This window comes from Perissodus microlepis, chromosome 4, assembly GCF_051167445.1.
Source record: "Perissodus microlepis isolate ML-2025 ecotype Zambia chromosome 4, ASM5116744v1, whole genome shotgun sequence".
Lineage (NCBI taxonomy): Eukaryota > Metazoa > Chordata > Actinopteri > Cichliformes > Cichlidae > Perissodus > Perissodus microlepis.
In genome coordinates, this window is record NC_140464.1 from 11,780,857 (window position 1) to 11,795,725 (window position 14,869).

General features: G+C 39.5%; 1 protein-coding gene across 4 annotated transcripts; it reads right to left on the reverse strand.

Annotated features, from left to right (window-relative positions):
* Nucleotides 1-1,153: 1,153 nt before the first annotated feature.
* On the reverse strand, nt 1,154-14,824 carry LOC146388420 (uncharacterized). 4 transcript variants are annotated; one of them, XM_084925716.1, is made up of 14 exons: nt 5,584-14,824; nt 5,346-5,428; nt 5,045-5,154; nt 4,040-4,183; nt 3,913-3,958; nt 3,731-3,793; nt 3,540-3,609; nt 3,344-3,430; nt 2,875-2,940; nt 2,648-2,728; nt 2,350-2,436; nt 1,937-2,017; nt 1,550-1,634; nt 1,154-1,450 (listed from the first exon to the last, which is right to left on the reverse strand). In XM_084925716.1, exons 2-14 carry the CDS (start codon nt 5,407-5,409, stop codon nt 1,394-1,396), a joined length of 1,041 nt encoding a protein of 346 aa, XP_084781842.1. In that variant the 5' UTR covers nt 5,410-5,428; nt 5,584-14,824; the 3' UTR covers nt 1,154-1,393. The 4 variants fall into 4 exon arrangements, with proteins under 4 accessions (XP_084781842.1, XP_084781843.1, XP_084781841.1 ...); XM_084925717.1 differs by having other exon boundaries at nt 2,350-2,403; nt 3,540-3,624; XM_084925715.1 differs by having other exon boundaries at nt 3,540-3,624.
* Nucleotides 14,825-14,869: the final 45 nt, after the last annotated feature.

Consider the following 14,869-nt stretch of genomic DNA (forward strand, 5'->3'; position numbering starts at 1 on the left):
TGAAATACACAAGCATTAACTGTGTTGCCATTACTCAACAAAAGTAATATAACTTGTAAATTGCTACCGTTACCCCAGTGGCGCAGGACTTGTGACTATTTACTGCCCCCTTGTGGTTTAATGCTGAAAAGTGTTGCTTTGAATAGGAAACCAGGAAAAAACACTCAATGAAACAGTCAAATCCAAGTTAGAATTTATTCCAAACTTGAAGGACAAGAAATTATTGTTTTTACATGAATGTTAAGGCAATCATCACACTTAAACTAACCTATGCAAAAATGACAATTGTTTTTCCAAAAAAAGGGAAGAAACTTATAATTTCTGATTAAAATGTGCAGGGAATTAACTAATGCAAAATAAGCTATTATTCAGAATTTGGAATAGATACATGCAATGATAGTAGAGGAAAGGAAAGCTAACTAATATAAACTCAAAAAAAGAATATATAGAGAGAAAGACATAGAGCAGGCTATGCATTATGATAATTATCATAATAAAGCCACTAATTATAATCATTTATAATATAATATCATTTAATTTTTGGTGGGGTTATACATATTTATATGCACTTTGATTGTATACTTATATTATACCGTTATATATCATTTTATTACTTATTTATTATATAGATAATGTTAACATAGTGTTGTCCCACTGTTGTATATGTAGTATGTTTGCTAGCATCTTGGTCCACCCATCCTTTGGTCAAGTCAAGCTGTTAAAATAACAAGTAAGAAATCTCCCACTGTGCAGTATTTTAAATTAATCTACTGTCTGCCATTTTATTCATCAAGCCATAATGTAATTGTTAATTTACTTTTACCAGTTTGTGCCAGTTGCTGCAATTATCTGGCAAATAATTATTGCTTGTCAGAAAGGAACGACCCTAATGAATATTATCTGATCGGCTGTATTGAATTATTGCCTAAATTTGTTTATGCAAATGAAAAAAGATATGCACATTAAATACTTTTAAATGTGATGTAATCACATAACACAGTGAGATCATATATATATATATATATATATATATATATATATATATATATATATATATATATATATATATATATATATATATATATATATATATATATATATATAGATATATATATAATTTTTTTTTTTAATTATTATTTATATTAGTTATTTTTAACTAATATTCGGCTAAAAATATATTGCAAGTTTGTACTTTGCAAAAATATTGTAGGTTGAAAGTAATCATTTAAACAAAATGCTGGACTTGATCCCAAAGGTAATGCAAGCAAACATACATATAGTGTGACAACGTCTTATAATAATAATTATTAAAATAATATATGCATTATTATTATTATTATTATTATTATTATTATTATTATTATTATTATTATTATTAATATCATTGTTGTTGCTATTGGTTACTTCCTGTTCCTACTTCTTGTATTTCTTGTGACTCCACGTCAGTGTTCTGCAACAAAAAAAGAAAAGAAAAAAAACATCTCTTAAGAACAACAAAACAAAAAGAGGATATAATAAAAAAAAAGTACAAAGGGATCTTCCTCCTCACCGGTACAGCTGAGCACCTGCTGACTCCGTCTCGGTCAAAGCCAGCCTTGTTCGCCAATGGTCCGGCTTCACCTGTCATGTCAAAACTGGAAGTGTTGAAGACAGAAAGAGAAGGAATAAAGACGTGAACCTCTTCCCAGTTACAGCACAGCTCACTTTCTGAGCAGGTGTCAGACAAGCTCTGATGTTCAGCCTGGCCTTTTGACATTTGGGATGTGTAGGCAGAGACCTGTTAGTAAAGTTAGTCCCGACCGTGGAACACATAGCAGCAATAGGCCAAATTAAACAAGGTATGAAGGAGACTGGAAATTGGAAAATCACACAGATTTCTTCTCAGTCATAGTTACTATGTGAGAGCTCGGTGGCAGCGCAAGCAAGCAAGTCTCACCGTTTACTGGTTAGCAGTGGTTGTCCTTCAGTCTCATCATGTTCTGCACGATTACCAGCAGCACCTCCAGTGTCCAGTTCGCTGAAGATGAAGAAGCATTCACAGCCATTATCAAATGGGCGTGATAAACCCTCGGGGTAAGCTACTCAATTCTCTATAAAGTGGTGCATGTGTACGCATAAATGTTGCAAAACTGTCTGTTTTTTCATCTTTATTGCCGTTGGTTACATCGTTATATAAATGCATGATGGCATGCAGTTTAAATGTATGCTGGTTATTATTTTTGTATGTTACTAACACCTTTGATCATCATAACATGCAAACAGCCTGAACCGAAGCTATTACAATCTCTTAAGATCTAAAACAAGAGACAAAAATGTGTTCTGCTTTGATTTAAATCATCACAGACTTACCTAATGTTTTGTCCTTTGTTGCTATTCACCCCTCCTGGTTCTTTCTTGAAGTTCCTGAAGGAGATAGGGGTTATGTAATAGTACACACTGAAGGGAAACATAAAAATATGATAGAAACTGTTCATAGAGCGGTGATGAGAGATTCTGCTAACATTGTGGGTACTGATGTCTCCACTGCAAAACAAATAATAGATAAGGATGCCACAAGAAAAAACAACACTTACTTGACATAAACTTCAAGAACAAAATAGGCTCTAGGCACAATAAAAAAAAAACAAAACCCAATTCTCATTCTCACTTTTTAGTTAGCTGAATTCTCTCTGTGCTCAAGTTGCGGTCCACGCTGGGGGATTGAGGAGTATTGACATCAGCCTCAGTGCTATGCAGACAAAGGTAGCTTTTAGCACATTAGAGTCTAGACTTCACATTGTTATAAGAAAGCACAGACACAGACAGTGTCTGGACTGAAAGATTAAAAAGAAGGTTATAGTGGATAAAGTTTTAATGCTAAAGTGACAGGCTAACCTTTGAACAACTACACATTCAAGTGCAGTGCTTTGCTCATTATCCATACGCTGTCCAGGGGGAGCTCTGCAGAAGAGAAGAATGGCAAAGAATAAATAACAAAGTATCAAAGAACAATAAAAATACAAATCAGAAGCAATAATTAGAGCCTGATAGAAATTCATTGTCACCATGCTGTGGTAAAACTTCACTTCCTTCATCGGGTCTTAAAAGAAGCATTTTCTAAATTAACACCGGTGACATCAACGGGCATCCAGTTTAAATGAGTTTATTTAACATTAAGTGTTAAATAAAGTACAATGATTATTGTCAATGATGTGGCCCTTTTTAACTTTTAATATTCATTCATTTTTATATGTTAAGTTGGAGGCACTGAAGGGGGTTTAACTACCTGTAACACAAATACATTCACATACTTTCTGGTAAGCAGGTAAGCTGAAACATGCAGTATGTTAAAAGTAAGACAGACCTAGTTTCTTGTCCCTCTCCTGTCTTTTGGAGGAAAGTCAGTAGGTACATTATAAACCCAGAAACACTGGCTTCACTGTGCTGTTGCCTGAACAAAAAGAAGAAGCATAAAAAAGTTATTAATCTTTGCAAAACATTATATAAGTTAATCTGTAGCATGGCAATAATAATTTGATTTTTCAGGCCATAGAACTCACTCCAGATGTGCGTTCCAGTTGTGGAGAAGAAGACCAATCCCAATTATGATTATGATTATCCCTAGAATGGCTGGCAAAATGTAAACTGTATTAACACAAAACACTTGAGTTATAATTCATTCACATCCATTTATAGTACTAACAACAGCCATGCAATAAAGCAATAAAATGAGCACACGGGATCCACTCACAGATGAGGGTCGGCAACGCCTGTGACTCGTTGGGATCGGTCTTAATTGGAGCTGTGACATCAGCTTAAGAAAAGGAGATGATTGATTTTGTGCAGTATATTATGTAAACGTGAGGCATATTTTCTTTTTAAAATTTGAAAAAATTTATTAATGTATTCTAGTATAAAAATAGGTTGCCTTACCAATCATTTTGAAATAGGTGCAGTGTTCTTTGACAAAAGGCTTTCCCTAAAAAGAAACAGAGGAACGAGTTAACATTTTAGATTTACCCCTAAACAGGACTTTCTCTGATTTAATTCCTACAAGTACCTTCCTCAATCCATCAGGAACTATGCTTTGAATTGTGATGTCTCTGCACTTCACTGTCGTCACTGAGTTGTTGTCCATGTGCACAACTTCAGATGACAACTCAAAGGAGGGTGGATTCTGCAGTTCAGCATGGCCAATATTTGTCTGTTGGGAAAAGAAAAAGAAATAAATGTCAAAAGTGGAAAGTAACAAAGTACAAATACTTTGTAACAAAGTACAAAATACTTATTACTTATATTATACTGTTACAATTTTCAAGTATACTTTGTGTATTAATTTTTCTGACCCCTTTTTACTTTTACTCGTTACATTTTAACACAAACATCTGTACTGTCCACTCCAAACATTTTCAAAACAGGCTTGTTACTTTACGTGTAACAAATTTGAGGGAAATTTTTGTTCCCCAGCACTGCACACCCACAATCATTAAACCAGGCTGATGGGAAAAAGACAATCATATTGGTGTAGCTATCACACAGGGATCTGGGGAATAAATATATGCAATTTATGCATCATTTATAAATCTACTGGACCTTAAATTAGAAATGTTGTGATTCTTTTCTCCTCACTGCGCCACTACAAGCGATTTTAGGGTTCCCCCATCTCCCGAATCCCACTGTAATCCCCGACTATAGTCATTGTTTATGTATGGAGGCAAAATAAAAAGAAAAAAAGTTTGCATTCACATGTACTAATATTTATTTATTTATGTATTTATTTATTATTCAAAGACCTGCGTTTTATTCCCTTACTATGAGTACATTTTACACTTATATTACGTATTTCACACAGATCTGTGTATTTCCACAAAACCAAATAATATCTGTACTTTTGCCCCCTCTGATGAAAGTTTCGCTGCCTTTGTACGTAAAGTAGTGGTTTACACATTCACTTCGCAAGCTTGGAGGTTCGGCAAATCAAATAGATCTACCTGTTGTGGTGCATATTTGTAAAAGGGAGAAGCCTAAAGTGCTTTCACTTAAAGTCTGAAAGAGGCCAACTTACCCCGTTGTCGTAGACATAAATCTTACTTCCCTCGGGAAGTGATCCATGTTTGAACGTGAATCCATCGAGGGTTTTAATGTCGGCACAAGAAGCATTTATCTGATGACATGCTGCGAGACAGTAATTAGGGAACCGTAAAGTTAATTATATTTTAAAGTTAAGCAAGAAGAAAATGAAAAGCAAACGGAAACATTAAGTAAAGAACCAAGAAACTATGACGCAGATGTTGCGAGAAGAAAAAAGAGTGAAAATAAGATATTGATTATAAAGAAATACGTATTTACAATGCTGCATCACTTACCTAATGATTTCCCGGTGAAGAATATAATTGGGAAAATCAGGCAGCTTCTAGTACCGGTAAGCATTTTTCGAAGACAACCGAACCTAAAGCAGGAAGTTCGTACAAGGAAATTTGAAAGCTCAAAATCGAAAATTTAACCAAGGACAACTATTTTTAGAGTTAATCGCTGGCGGTGCCTTAAAATACACACAAAAATTTATAAAGGCCAGACGGGGCTTTTTGTATATTAGACACGTACCTTCAAAAAATCTTCTCGATCGCTTTGTGTAAAAAAAATGAAGTTCTAATCGACCGGTCGTCCACGTCAAGACAAGGAAGCTCCTTCTCTGAGACAGCATGCAAAGCGGAAGTAAGGTCGCCGAGGACTAGTGAGTGTCAGAACCATTATCCAGGATGAAACAACAAAGATCTGTGAGTGTATCAGGAAGATGGCCACAACTGATCATGCGTTTAGTGAATACCTCAAACAGCAGAAACCTGAAAAATAAGGAACAGGAAGTGGAACCATCATGGGTGGACAGGCCCCTGTATTACATCACCATTCGAGAAATCCTACGAATGGCACGAGAAAGTTGAACTGAAAGACAGCACAGACACGCCAATCATGGCAGCATAGGAACAACCTCTACAGGCCGTAATGATATATGTAGCCTGACCAGAGATAGCAACATCAGGAAGAAGGAACACAAAAAGCTAGAGAAATACAAAGGGCTGAGAGAGAACTAGACAAGATGTGGAACATGAAAGCAACAGTGACCCCAAAATAAGAAAGTGCTCATGGTCATGGTATTGAGATTTCACAAAAAACAGAGGGGGATTTGTGTTTCTAAATATATGCAGTGATTGAGGGGTCTAAGGGTCTTCTTCTGTGTCTGAGTGTAAAGTCAAACAACTTATAGTTCAGCTAAAGGTGTTAAAGCGTTTTTTTTTATGTACGTATGGTTATTTTTGAAACTTTTTAGCTCTTACTAACCTAAAGTATCTGTAGTACCCGAGTCATTATTCATTGGTGAAAGTGGTAGCATTCAGTAAATAGAAGGACATAATATCCCAGCTTGAAATTTGGTCTCTTTGGGACCATATTGGAACTTATTCCAGCCCAGAGGTGACCTGAAACCCTGGGCTGAAAAACAAAACAAAAACAGACCAGCAAGGCAAATTGCATTACTTGGTGAAAAGGTTGTGTGTGGTTAAAAAAAGAACCTTATAATTTATGTTGCAGATCACTTTCTTTGAAACTGTGAAATATATAGTCTCAGTGGAAGATGCACTCTCTGAGTGCCCTTCTCATTTGTAGTTTTGCACACTAAACACAAGGGGAGGCCCTAGCCATGTGGGTCAGACACACTGAACAGCATGTCGTGAAGTGACATGAAATCACCACAGAGGGTTACTTTCATTATAAACAAAGCTGAAAAACATAAGACATCAAACATAATTGCTTACATGTTGTAAGTCAGTATGAGTTCTGTATTTTAGCAGGATGCTTTTACCATACAAGCGGATACATTTGAAAAATTCGTGGCAAAAGTTATCCTAGTGTAATCTTTGGAAATTGTTAGTGGATGGAGTCCTCCCAACATATTGGAACCATGAGACAACAGAGGCCTCAGAAAGGCCCCTGTCATTTCACTTTCATGCAAACACACAGAGACACGGTGCAAAGATAAAGCAGAGGCCGCCATGGTGCAGCATGCTTCATTTGCACTGCATCTTCTCTGGTCCACCGAGAAAACACAGACTATATTCTGTGTCACTCGATACGGGCCCCTCTCTCTTTCTCTCCCTCCAGATCTGTCATCTTCTACCATCTCCTAACCTCTCTTTCACCCTGCTCCGTTTATTACACGGCAATAATTCACCAGCACATTCTAGCAAATTTCAAAAGCGCTGTGGAGTTTTCACCTTAAACATAATTATGATATTGGCTTCAGTGTGGAAAAATCTAAAGTGACAGTGAAGATGAAGAAATTTGCTTATTAGCCAGTTTGGCGTAACTAACTAACTTAACTCTGCATCACTCTTCATCACCTCTTGACTACATCCTTAATGAATAAAGATGACAGCATCATAGCGGGCATGAATGAAAGAGTAAATGAACTTGGCTCAGCTCCCTTTGGGGGGAAATGTGTAGAAGCGAACTTGTCCAATCATCTGATCCATTTCCCGTAAATATCAAGTGACAGTGGGAGGGGTTGGATATTCTGCTGTCCCTCTTTATATCCATGGAGCCTCTGCATAAACACAGCAGAGCAGAGATGACGCAGGACAGCCTGCAAACGCACACAAAGCTACAAACACGGCCATATGACACAGGTTTGCTCTTACAAACATCATGCATCTAGGTCTGACGTCTCACTGAATAGATTCCAGACAGTTAAAATGGGATTTTTACTGTGAATCAGTGATTACAGTACTGCTGCTTGAGTCATCTGACTGCCCGTCTGAACTTTTCCCTTCTTGCTCCGTTCATAAAAGCCGTGATGAGAGATAAACAGCTTTCATCTTGCTGCATAAACTAAATACCATCTCTTCTGTTAAGGGTAGTTCTGTTTTGCCTCTTTTTAGCAGACTGTTTTCAAGAGCAAAAGAAAAGGTGCAAATAAGCCTAATTAAAATGTAGTTTATTATTCTAGACCTCGGGTTAAAACAAAATCTGAGCACACTATGGGGTGTGTGAATTGTGGAGTCAAAGCTGAGGCAAAGCGACATCCCAAGAATCCTGAGTAGGTCTGAAACAATAGCGCTGGCTGCTCAGTACCCCACTTGTGTTTGCATAGCTCCACAACGGTTTTAAAATACCCCCACGGTAAACCGAAACAGTATATACTATATAGACTAAGAGTAACTGCTTTTAAGACAACAGTATCATGTTCACAATCTTACTAGTTATATTAGCCAATCATAGTTTAAGATCACAGACATCTACATGGCATTTTCCATTTTCCTGTGTTTAAACGGGAAAACACAGAGTCAGCAGGGGTGTATTCACATAAAATGGCAAAAAGTATCATCTCTTATTCTCAGTGCAAGACCAAAGGAGAGCAAAGTTTGGAGAACTAGCATGTTGCGCTGGGATTGCTGCAAAACTTTAGTCTGTCCATTTCGCTCAGTGTGAAGCCTGAAACCCCCACTGGGACAGGTTTGATATCACAGAAGGAAATCTGCACACTGCCAGCACATTGCCAGCACACCAAACACCTCAACATCAACACATACTCCCTTACAGAGAAATATGTGCACAAATATGACATCCATCTCGTTATTTACAGTGTAGTTATGTATCACTGTGCTCTGTAATACACAAGCATGCAACGAGGTTACATAATGGCACTTCAAAAACCAACAAATGAACAATTATCTAAAGTAAATTTGCAAATCTAAACAAATATTCTTCACATGTGAAAGGAATGAAGCTGTCACTGGAATATATGACTACGCTTAATCACACGGCCTCACACAACGTTCTGCACACCCAAACCCACTTTCTACAATGTGCGCATATTAAAGCCCCTTCCACAGTCAGCCAAAACCACAGCTCCCCTTTGCAGAGTTTGGTAAGATCGGGCACAGCAACCTGATCCTACTGAGAAAGTCTTATAAAAGGAAGCAAATAAAATGATCCAATAAAAAGCACCTCTCCTCCACACTGCCAAACCTCATATATCTGGCAGATGTTTGCTTACATTTAAATCTCAGCCTGAGGGCCTATCAGAATTCTAATACAAAAGCTTAGTGGACCTGCGTTAGGCTATGCCACGCAAAACAGTCGCAGCACAGCATGCTATGATGCACAGCAGCTTTTGTTCACATGGTGCTGAAGCACATGTTGCGCAACTTGGACAGGCTCTATAACTGCAATATGTTTTCCAGCCAAATCTCCTGAGAGGGATCGCTGTCAGAAAACAAACCCCTGTTTGAGGCATGGCCTCCAGTTGAAGTTGTTCAGGTCCTGCTTTTCTCTGTGTACTTCTCTCTCATCCTTACTCTGTGTATTCTTCTCTGCTTTCCCTCTCACTCCACTCACTCGATCTAGTGTCGACTCTTTGCTCTCCTTCTCCCCTGTGTTTCTTTTTTCTGCGCTCTTCATTTCCCCCCGTTGTGATTCGCTGCTGGGGTAACTCAGGATTCTTAGTATTTGGCTGGGCAAACCCAGGGCAAGCGTGTCTTGTTACAGTAATCGAGGCTTTCTGATAAAGCTGTGCATTGTGAAGGATAATCCCTCAGAAACAATCAGGATTTTTATATCCTGCCCTCTGTTGTTTCTGTAGCCTCTCTCTCACACACACACACAACTTCACACACAGCATCCGTACATGCACATAGTACAACACATTTCACAAACACTACCATTTGTTCTGAGACACACACGCACAAGCACATTTACAAGCACTGGCATGCACTGCACATTAAATGGACTCCTGAGAAAGTATGCAAGAAATTCACATCAGATTACCCATTTGGTTAATTTTGTTTAGAAGCTGCTCTCTGTACTGTTCCCTGTGATTCACAACAGTATCCAGCCTTTCTTGCACACACTGTGAATGGAGTATCTGGGGTCGGAGATTTGTAAACAGGGGGCTGCTGGTTTGCTTTAAAATGTTAGTTAAGTCCGTATGTCTATCAGTGTCATGTTTGGTTAGGCCAGCTCTTGTGTAGCTGTTCACACTTGGCTGATCCTTATTGTTAAATAAGCAAAGCCTTGTGTTTGGCTGTGCTGCGGATCAGCGAGGCACTCACCTGAAAAACTGGAGAGAGAATGGAGAGCAGTACAGCAGAGCACTACATAGAAGGCACATTTTAAAACATTTAAAGTTTCTCATTAAAACCAGTGTGCCACTTGGCCATTTTCACAGCAGCTACTTTGACACGTAGCAGCTTAAAAAGCCCACATTAACATTAACAATGGATACGTGTCATTTAGATGCCTTACTTCCAGGGCTCTGGTACCTTACCGGGATATTCAGATTGAGTGGTGCTGCCATTTGTGTTATTAGTTCACCTTTGAATTTTCTCCTCTACATGTCAAATATTTATGGTGGGGGGAAAAAAGCCAGTTTTCACTCTTAAGTTTTATGGTGTTTGAATAGCACTCAGTCCATGAAAGCAGGTGATTCACACCTTCAACAAGTTAAGTGTAACCACATTACATTTTTAACATTTTTCAACGTGCCACTTCTAGCCAGCTGTTCAATGTCTAGACAGGTAGATGCCTCTGTGATTCCTGGCCTGGGATCATCTGCCTGTCACTGTCATCAGTCCTCATTTTCCAGCAGGAGGTTTTTTCTCCTGGCTTTTCCACCACTGTCATCAGCTGCCACCAAACCAAGGGGAAGGAGAAACATAATTATAGGACAGAGGCAAAGAGCAGAGTTGTAACTGTCAGACTGACACTGTTCGACAATTACATGAAATAACTGTAAACAATCCATCGTAAAAGTGCGTGCAGTCCATCTGTTGTCCGGTAGTGTTGGGGAGGGAGGAGAGGAAAAAGCTTTCATTTCAAGAGATGCTTGAGACACAAATTATAAAAGAAGATAAGACCATGCGACAGATATGATAATGAGTCACTGCTGTTGCTGAATATAATATCAGCTTCTTACTGTACTCTAATGAGTGTCCTCAATCTGCCAATTATACACAAGCTTTCCTTGGCAAGTGATGCTAGTGGATCAGTATTACACACACAAATTACTCACAAGCTCACCTCAGTCATAACTAGGAATTAGAAGAATATTGCCTGTGTGCTTGCTCATTAAACTAGTGGCACTAAGCTATCATCATACTTACATGCACATAAAATAGATGAAAGGATACACACATACACACTGGGGCGCGAAGACAGAGAGGCCTACACTGTACTTAGCAGTTTCCTGAGCACCAGCGAGTGCCTTTCATTTGCTCCCTGAGGTACTGCAGAGCTGCGTGACCTCAGCACCTCAGGTTTTTAATTTTCACTCATACTGTCCACACTACACTGCTTCACAAATAGTGTAATTCTTTCTCTTTACTGCTTAATCCTGCACTGACACATAGTAATCCTCTCGTATGAGATAGTTTAACAATGTTCTTCACAGAAGCCATATTAAGTAAAATAGAAGGTGTAAGGAGTCTATGGTGGATTATGATAGCATGTGTAAGGCAAGGAGTGAGTCATGGCCTAATTGAGCTTTTAAAAACAAGCCAATGTACAAGCACTGACGTGATGTATATTCCCCCAGCGTGTTTTCTTCACACCGAGTGATATCTCATGTGAGACCAGCTCCCTAGACCTGTAGTGGTGAGGTATAACATGCATCCAGTGTTACTTAACTGATAAATGAGCTGTTGCATGATTCCACTGCACGTACCAGCAAAGACTGAGTGTTATGTCGCCATCATATTACCGCCACTCGCGAATGTGCGTGCTGCAGGAGGCTGAGCGTGTTGACCTTGAAACCCTGGATCCTCCTCCCACCTTCCCACCTCTCTGCTGCGGTCGTCGTCACTGACACCTCACAAGTCTCGACTATTGTTTTTAGACGCGAGATGTTGTTTTTACATTCCAGTCTGTCTTCAGGAACCAAACACTCATCCACACGCACACACACTCACTTAGCATCCCTCATTCTTCAGGCTGCAAAACAAAACTGTTGGCTATCTCTATTGACAACAGGTCTTGTCTCGACCCTGTTAGATAAGTTTGTTTTATTGGAGAATGTTTTGTCAAAGTCCACCCAGCTTGTTATGACTGTGAGCTAGATTTTTACATGTCAGATTTATCCATCTAGAATGGGCATGTACTTTAGGTTTGTTTTATAGATGACACAGATAATGAGAAACAAGTAGATCCCTGGCTGAAAACTCCTCCACCTCAGAAAAGAGAAGCTCCAGGTAACCAGGGGCATCCTAAGCTTAACACTAAAATGAACTCAACACACATTACGATGGGTGGCCTTTCCGATGTGTTGTGCTCTTTTAACTCTTCCTTGCTTTTGCAAAGACAATAATATGACCTTTAAAATGGTAAATAGTGGCTTAAGGGCAAGTTATAATAAGCTATGCGTATAATAATGCAGAGACCACATTGCTGCTTTTGAACAAATATACGTATGAGGAATCCCGTGTTCATTTATTATTTAACAAAGCTAACAGGAAAAAAGGGTCTCAGTAGGCAGGAGCTTGTTTTTTGACTCTCTTTTAATAGAGCCCTTTATAAAAGTCTCCATGTGTGGTTACCAGTTCATATAAGCTTCAAAAAATTGCTAATCTGACCTCCAGTGCTGTATAGTTAGGTGCATAACAGTGCCAGGATGTGACAAGGGGTGCTATCTTCATCAGCCGCCACGATTACGCTGATCTCGTCAGATATTCCATGCCCTATCTATGTGTACATATGTGCCTGACTGATAAATAAAGTATGCATTTTGCTTTCGTGCATCAAAGGGAATGCACACTAACATAGGTTTTCCCATTTGGGAGTGATTGCACCCAGCTGTCCACCTGTAGGTCCTCATTAGTACTTTGTGGATCAGTTTAAGTGTTGATTTCTTAGCTCACTCAGTGAGTCAACGTGGCTGGGCACATCTTAATCCCTGAGGAGCACAGAGAGAGAGGGAGAAGAGAGGAGAAGCAAGACAATTTATCTAAGTGGGAACAGGCAAAGTAATGTTTTTCATAAACTCACATCAGGACACGATGTGCCTAATGGCTACAGCTTGTGCATTCACTCACTGTCATTACTATAGGAGATTGGCCTGAACTCAAGCACACTAAAGAGCCCATTAATCCTTTTTAATTCTATTAAGAATTGGACTACAGCTGGATAAGAGGCCAGCGGAGTTCCAGAGACTAAGTCGGTAATGCCTCGGAGACTATGGTAAATACTTAACGAAAACTCATATGCAAGGAAATTTCTTTTCTTCTTTACAAACAATTAAGTCAATTTTCAGTCCTAAGCAGCTTTTACTTTGTAGTAAACAAAGACAGGTAACATTAGTTCTGTGAAAAGAGATATTTCGTATCTCCATTGGGCGCCAAGGGCTATTTCATCACTTCAAATATGGGCCCATAGAATTTGGATAATCTACAAATTTCTTGACGATGTTATCATTGTCAGAAAAAAACAAATATGATAACTTTACTCCCACATGTACTCTATTCCTCTCACACAAAGAGATACGCAGGTGAGCTACGTGCCTTCCACAGCACGCTTATCTCTGTGTTGCTGCGAATCAGCACCGCCATCCGCACTGCTATTTTTGCTCCCGTCCGATTTCACAAAATCATAATCTTATCAAGGAATTGCCCAGAGTTAAGTATGAGGATGAAGGAAAAAGTGGTTTTAATTTTCTTTCACAGTCAAGCGTGTGGACAATAATGGCTTTCACCTGTTGAGATAACAGTACAAATACCGCAGCCAGTCGAAATGAACAGTGCTGACCTACTGTGTGCACAATTGCGGCAGTGCAAATAGCGAGGCCCTTCTGACCGGACCTCAGTAATGTGAACACAGAGAGGAGTCTGCCTCTGCTTGTTGACTCCCATTCATTTCCATTAGGGCTGAAGGGTTACCGAGGAGCAGGCCAGTAACAGTGTAAACGAGATGTCATGTTTGACAGGGCGTGTAAGCTCAGCTCGGTCACACACACCTAAACGTTAGACAATAACAAGTAGTGAGGCAGACATATAGACAAGGAGCTGTCACAATACCACAGTCATATATGTATTGCTCAGGAATGAAACGAGGCTTCTCAGTTACAGTCCTATAAAACAAAACAGGCCTGAAAAACGGGATCACATTTGTTCCCACCCTGATGCCCACAACCATTACCCTTACTCTCCCCAATCTACCAGCCCATCTGTTCTGCCAACTGCTCAGTTACGCTTCCCCCTCATTACTGGACCACTTTCCCTGCTCGTCCCCTTACCTTATCGTTATGCACACAGCCATTACTGAAGCGCTCCCTCCTTCTCTCTCTCTCTTTTGCCCTCTCTGTCTCATCTGAGCTGCTTTTTTCCCTCCCTAAGCCTCGAAGTACATTGGAAAAAGAGAGAGAGAGAGAGAGAGCAAGAGAGCAAGAGAGCAAGAGAGCGAGAGAGCGAGAGCGAGTGTGAGTGTGTGTGTGTGTGTGAGTGAGAGAGAGAAAAAAGAAATCAAAGAAAATGCCTCAGACGCCCCGACCTGTATCTGGCTAAGCATCTCCATGGTAGCATGACCCCCCGAAACAGCCCATCATGCTCCACTGCACTTGAAAAGGACCGAGTGCAGAGAAGGGGCAGAACGAGGAAGGGTGTGAAGGAGGAGAGAGAGATGAAGGAAACTACGAGGGCACTGGAGTGGAAGCTTCAAAACCCCACATGGTTAAATCACTTTTTCTGTTAAATGTTTGTTTTATTTCAGCTCAAGATTTGCTCACCTCCACACCATGTTTGGTATCCTCCGCGTAAATAATGAATGCCCGTATGAGGAAAAGGCTAAATGGCTTTTTTTTAAAAAAACAAAAAAAAACAACAACACTGATACATCGACATTCAGTATGTGT

Excerpts from the sequence above, each read along its gene's own strand:
- LOC146388420 (XM_084925718.1), bottom strand. The coding sequence starts at position 5,409 with ATGCTTACCGGTACTAGAAGCTGCCTGATTTTCCCAATTATATTCTTC. Across the intron at positions 4,184-5,044 it reads TTTATGTCTACGACAACGGG|ACAAATATTGGCCATGCTGA; the intron begins GTAAGTTGGCCT and ends TTTTCCCAACAG. Across the intron at positions 3,625-3,730 it reads GGCGTTGCCGACCCTCATCT|TTTACATTTTGCCAGCCATT; the intron begins GTGAGTGGATCC and ends GTGTTAATACAG.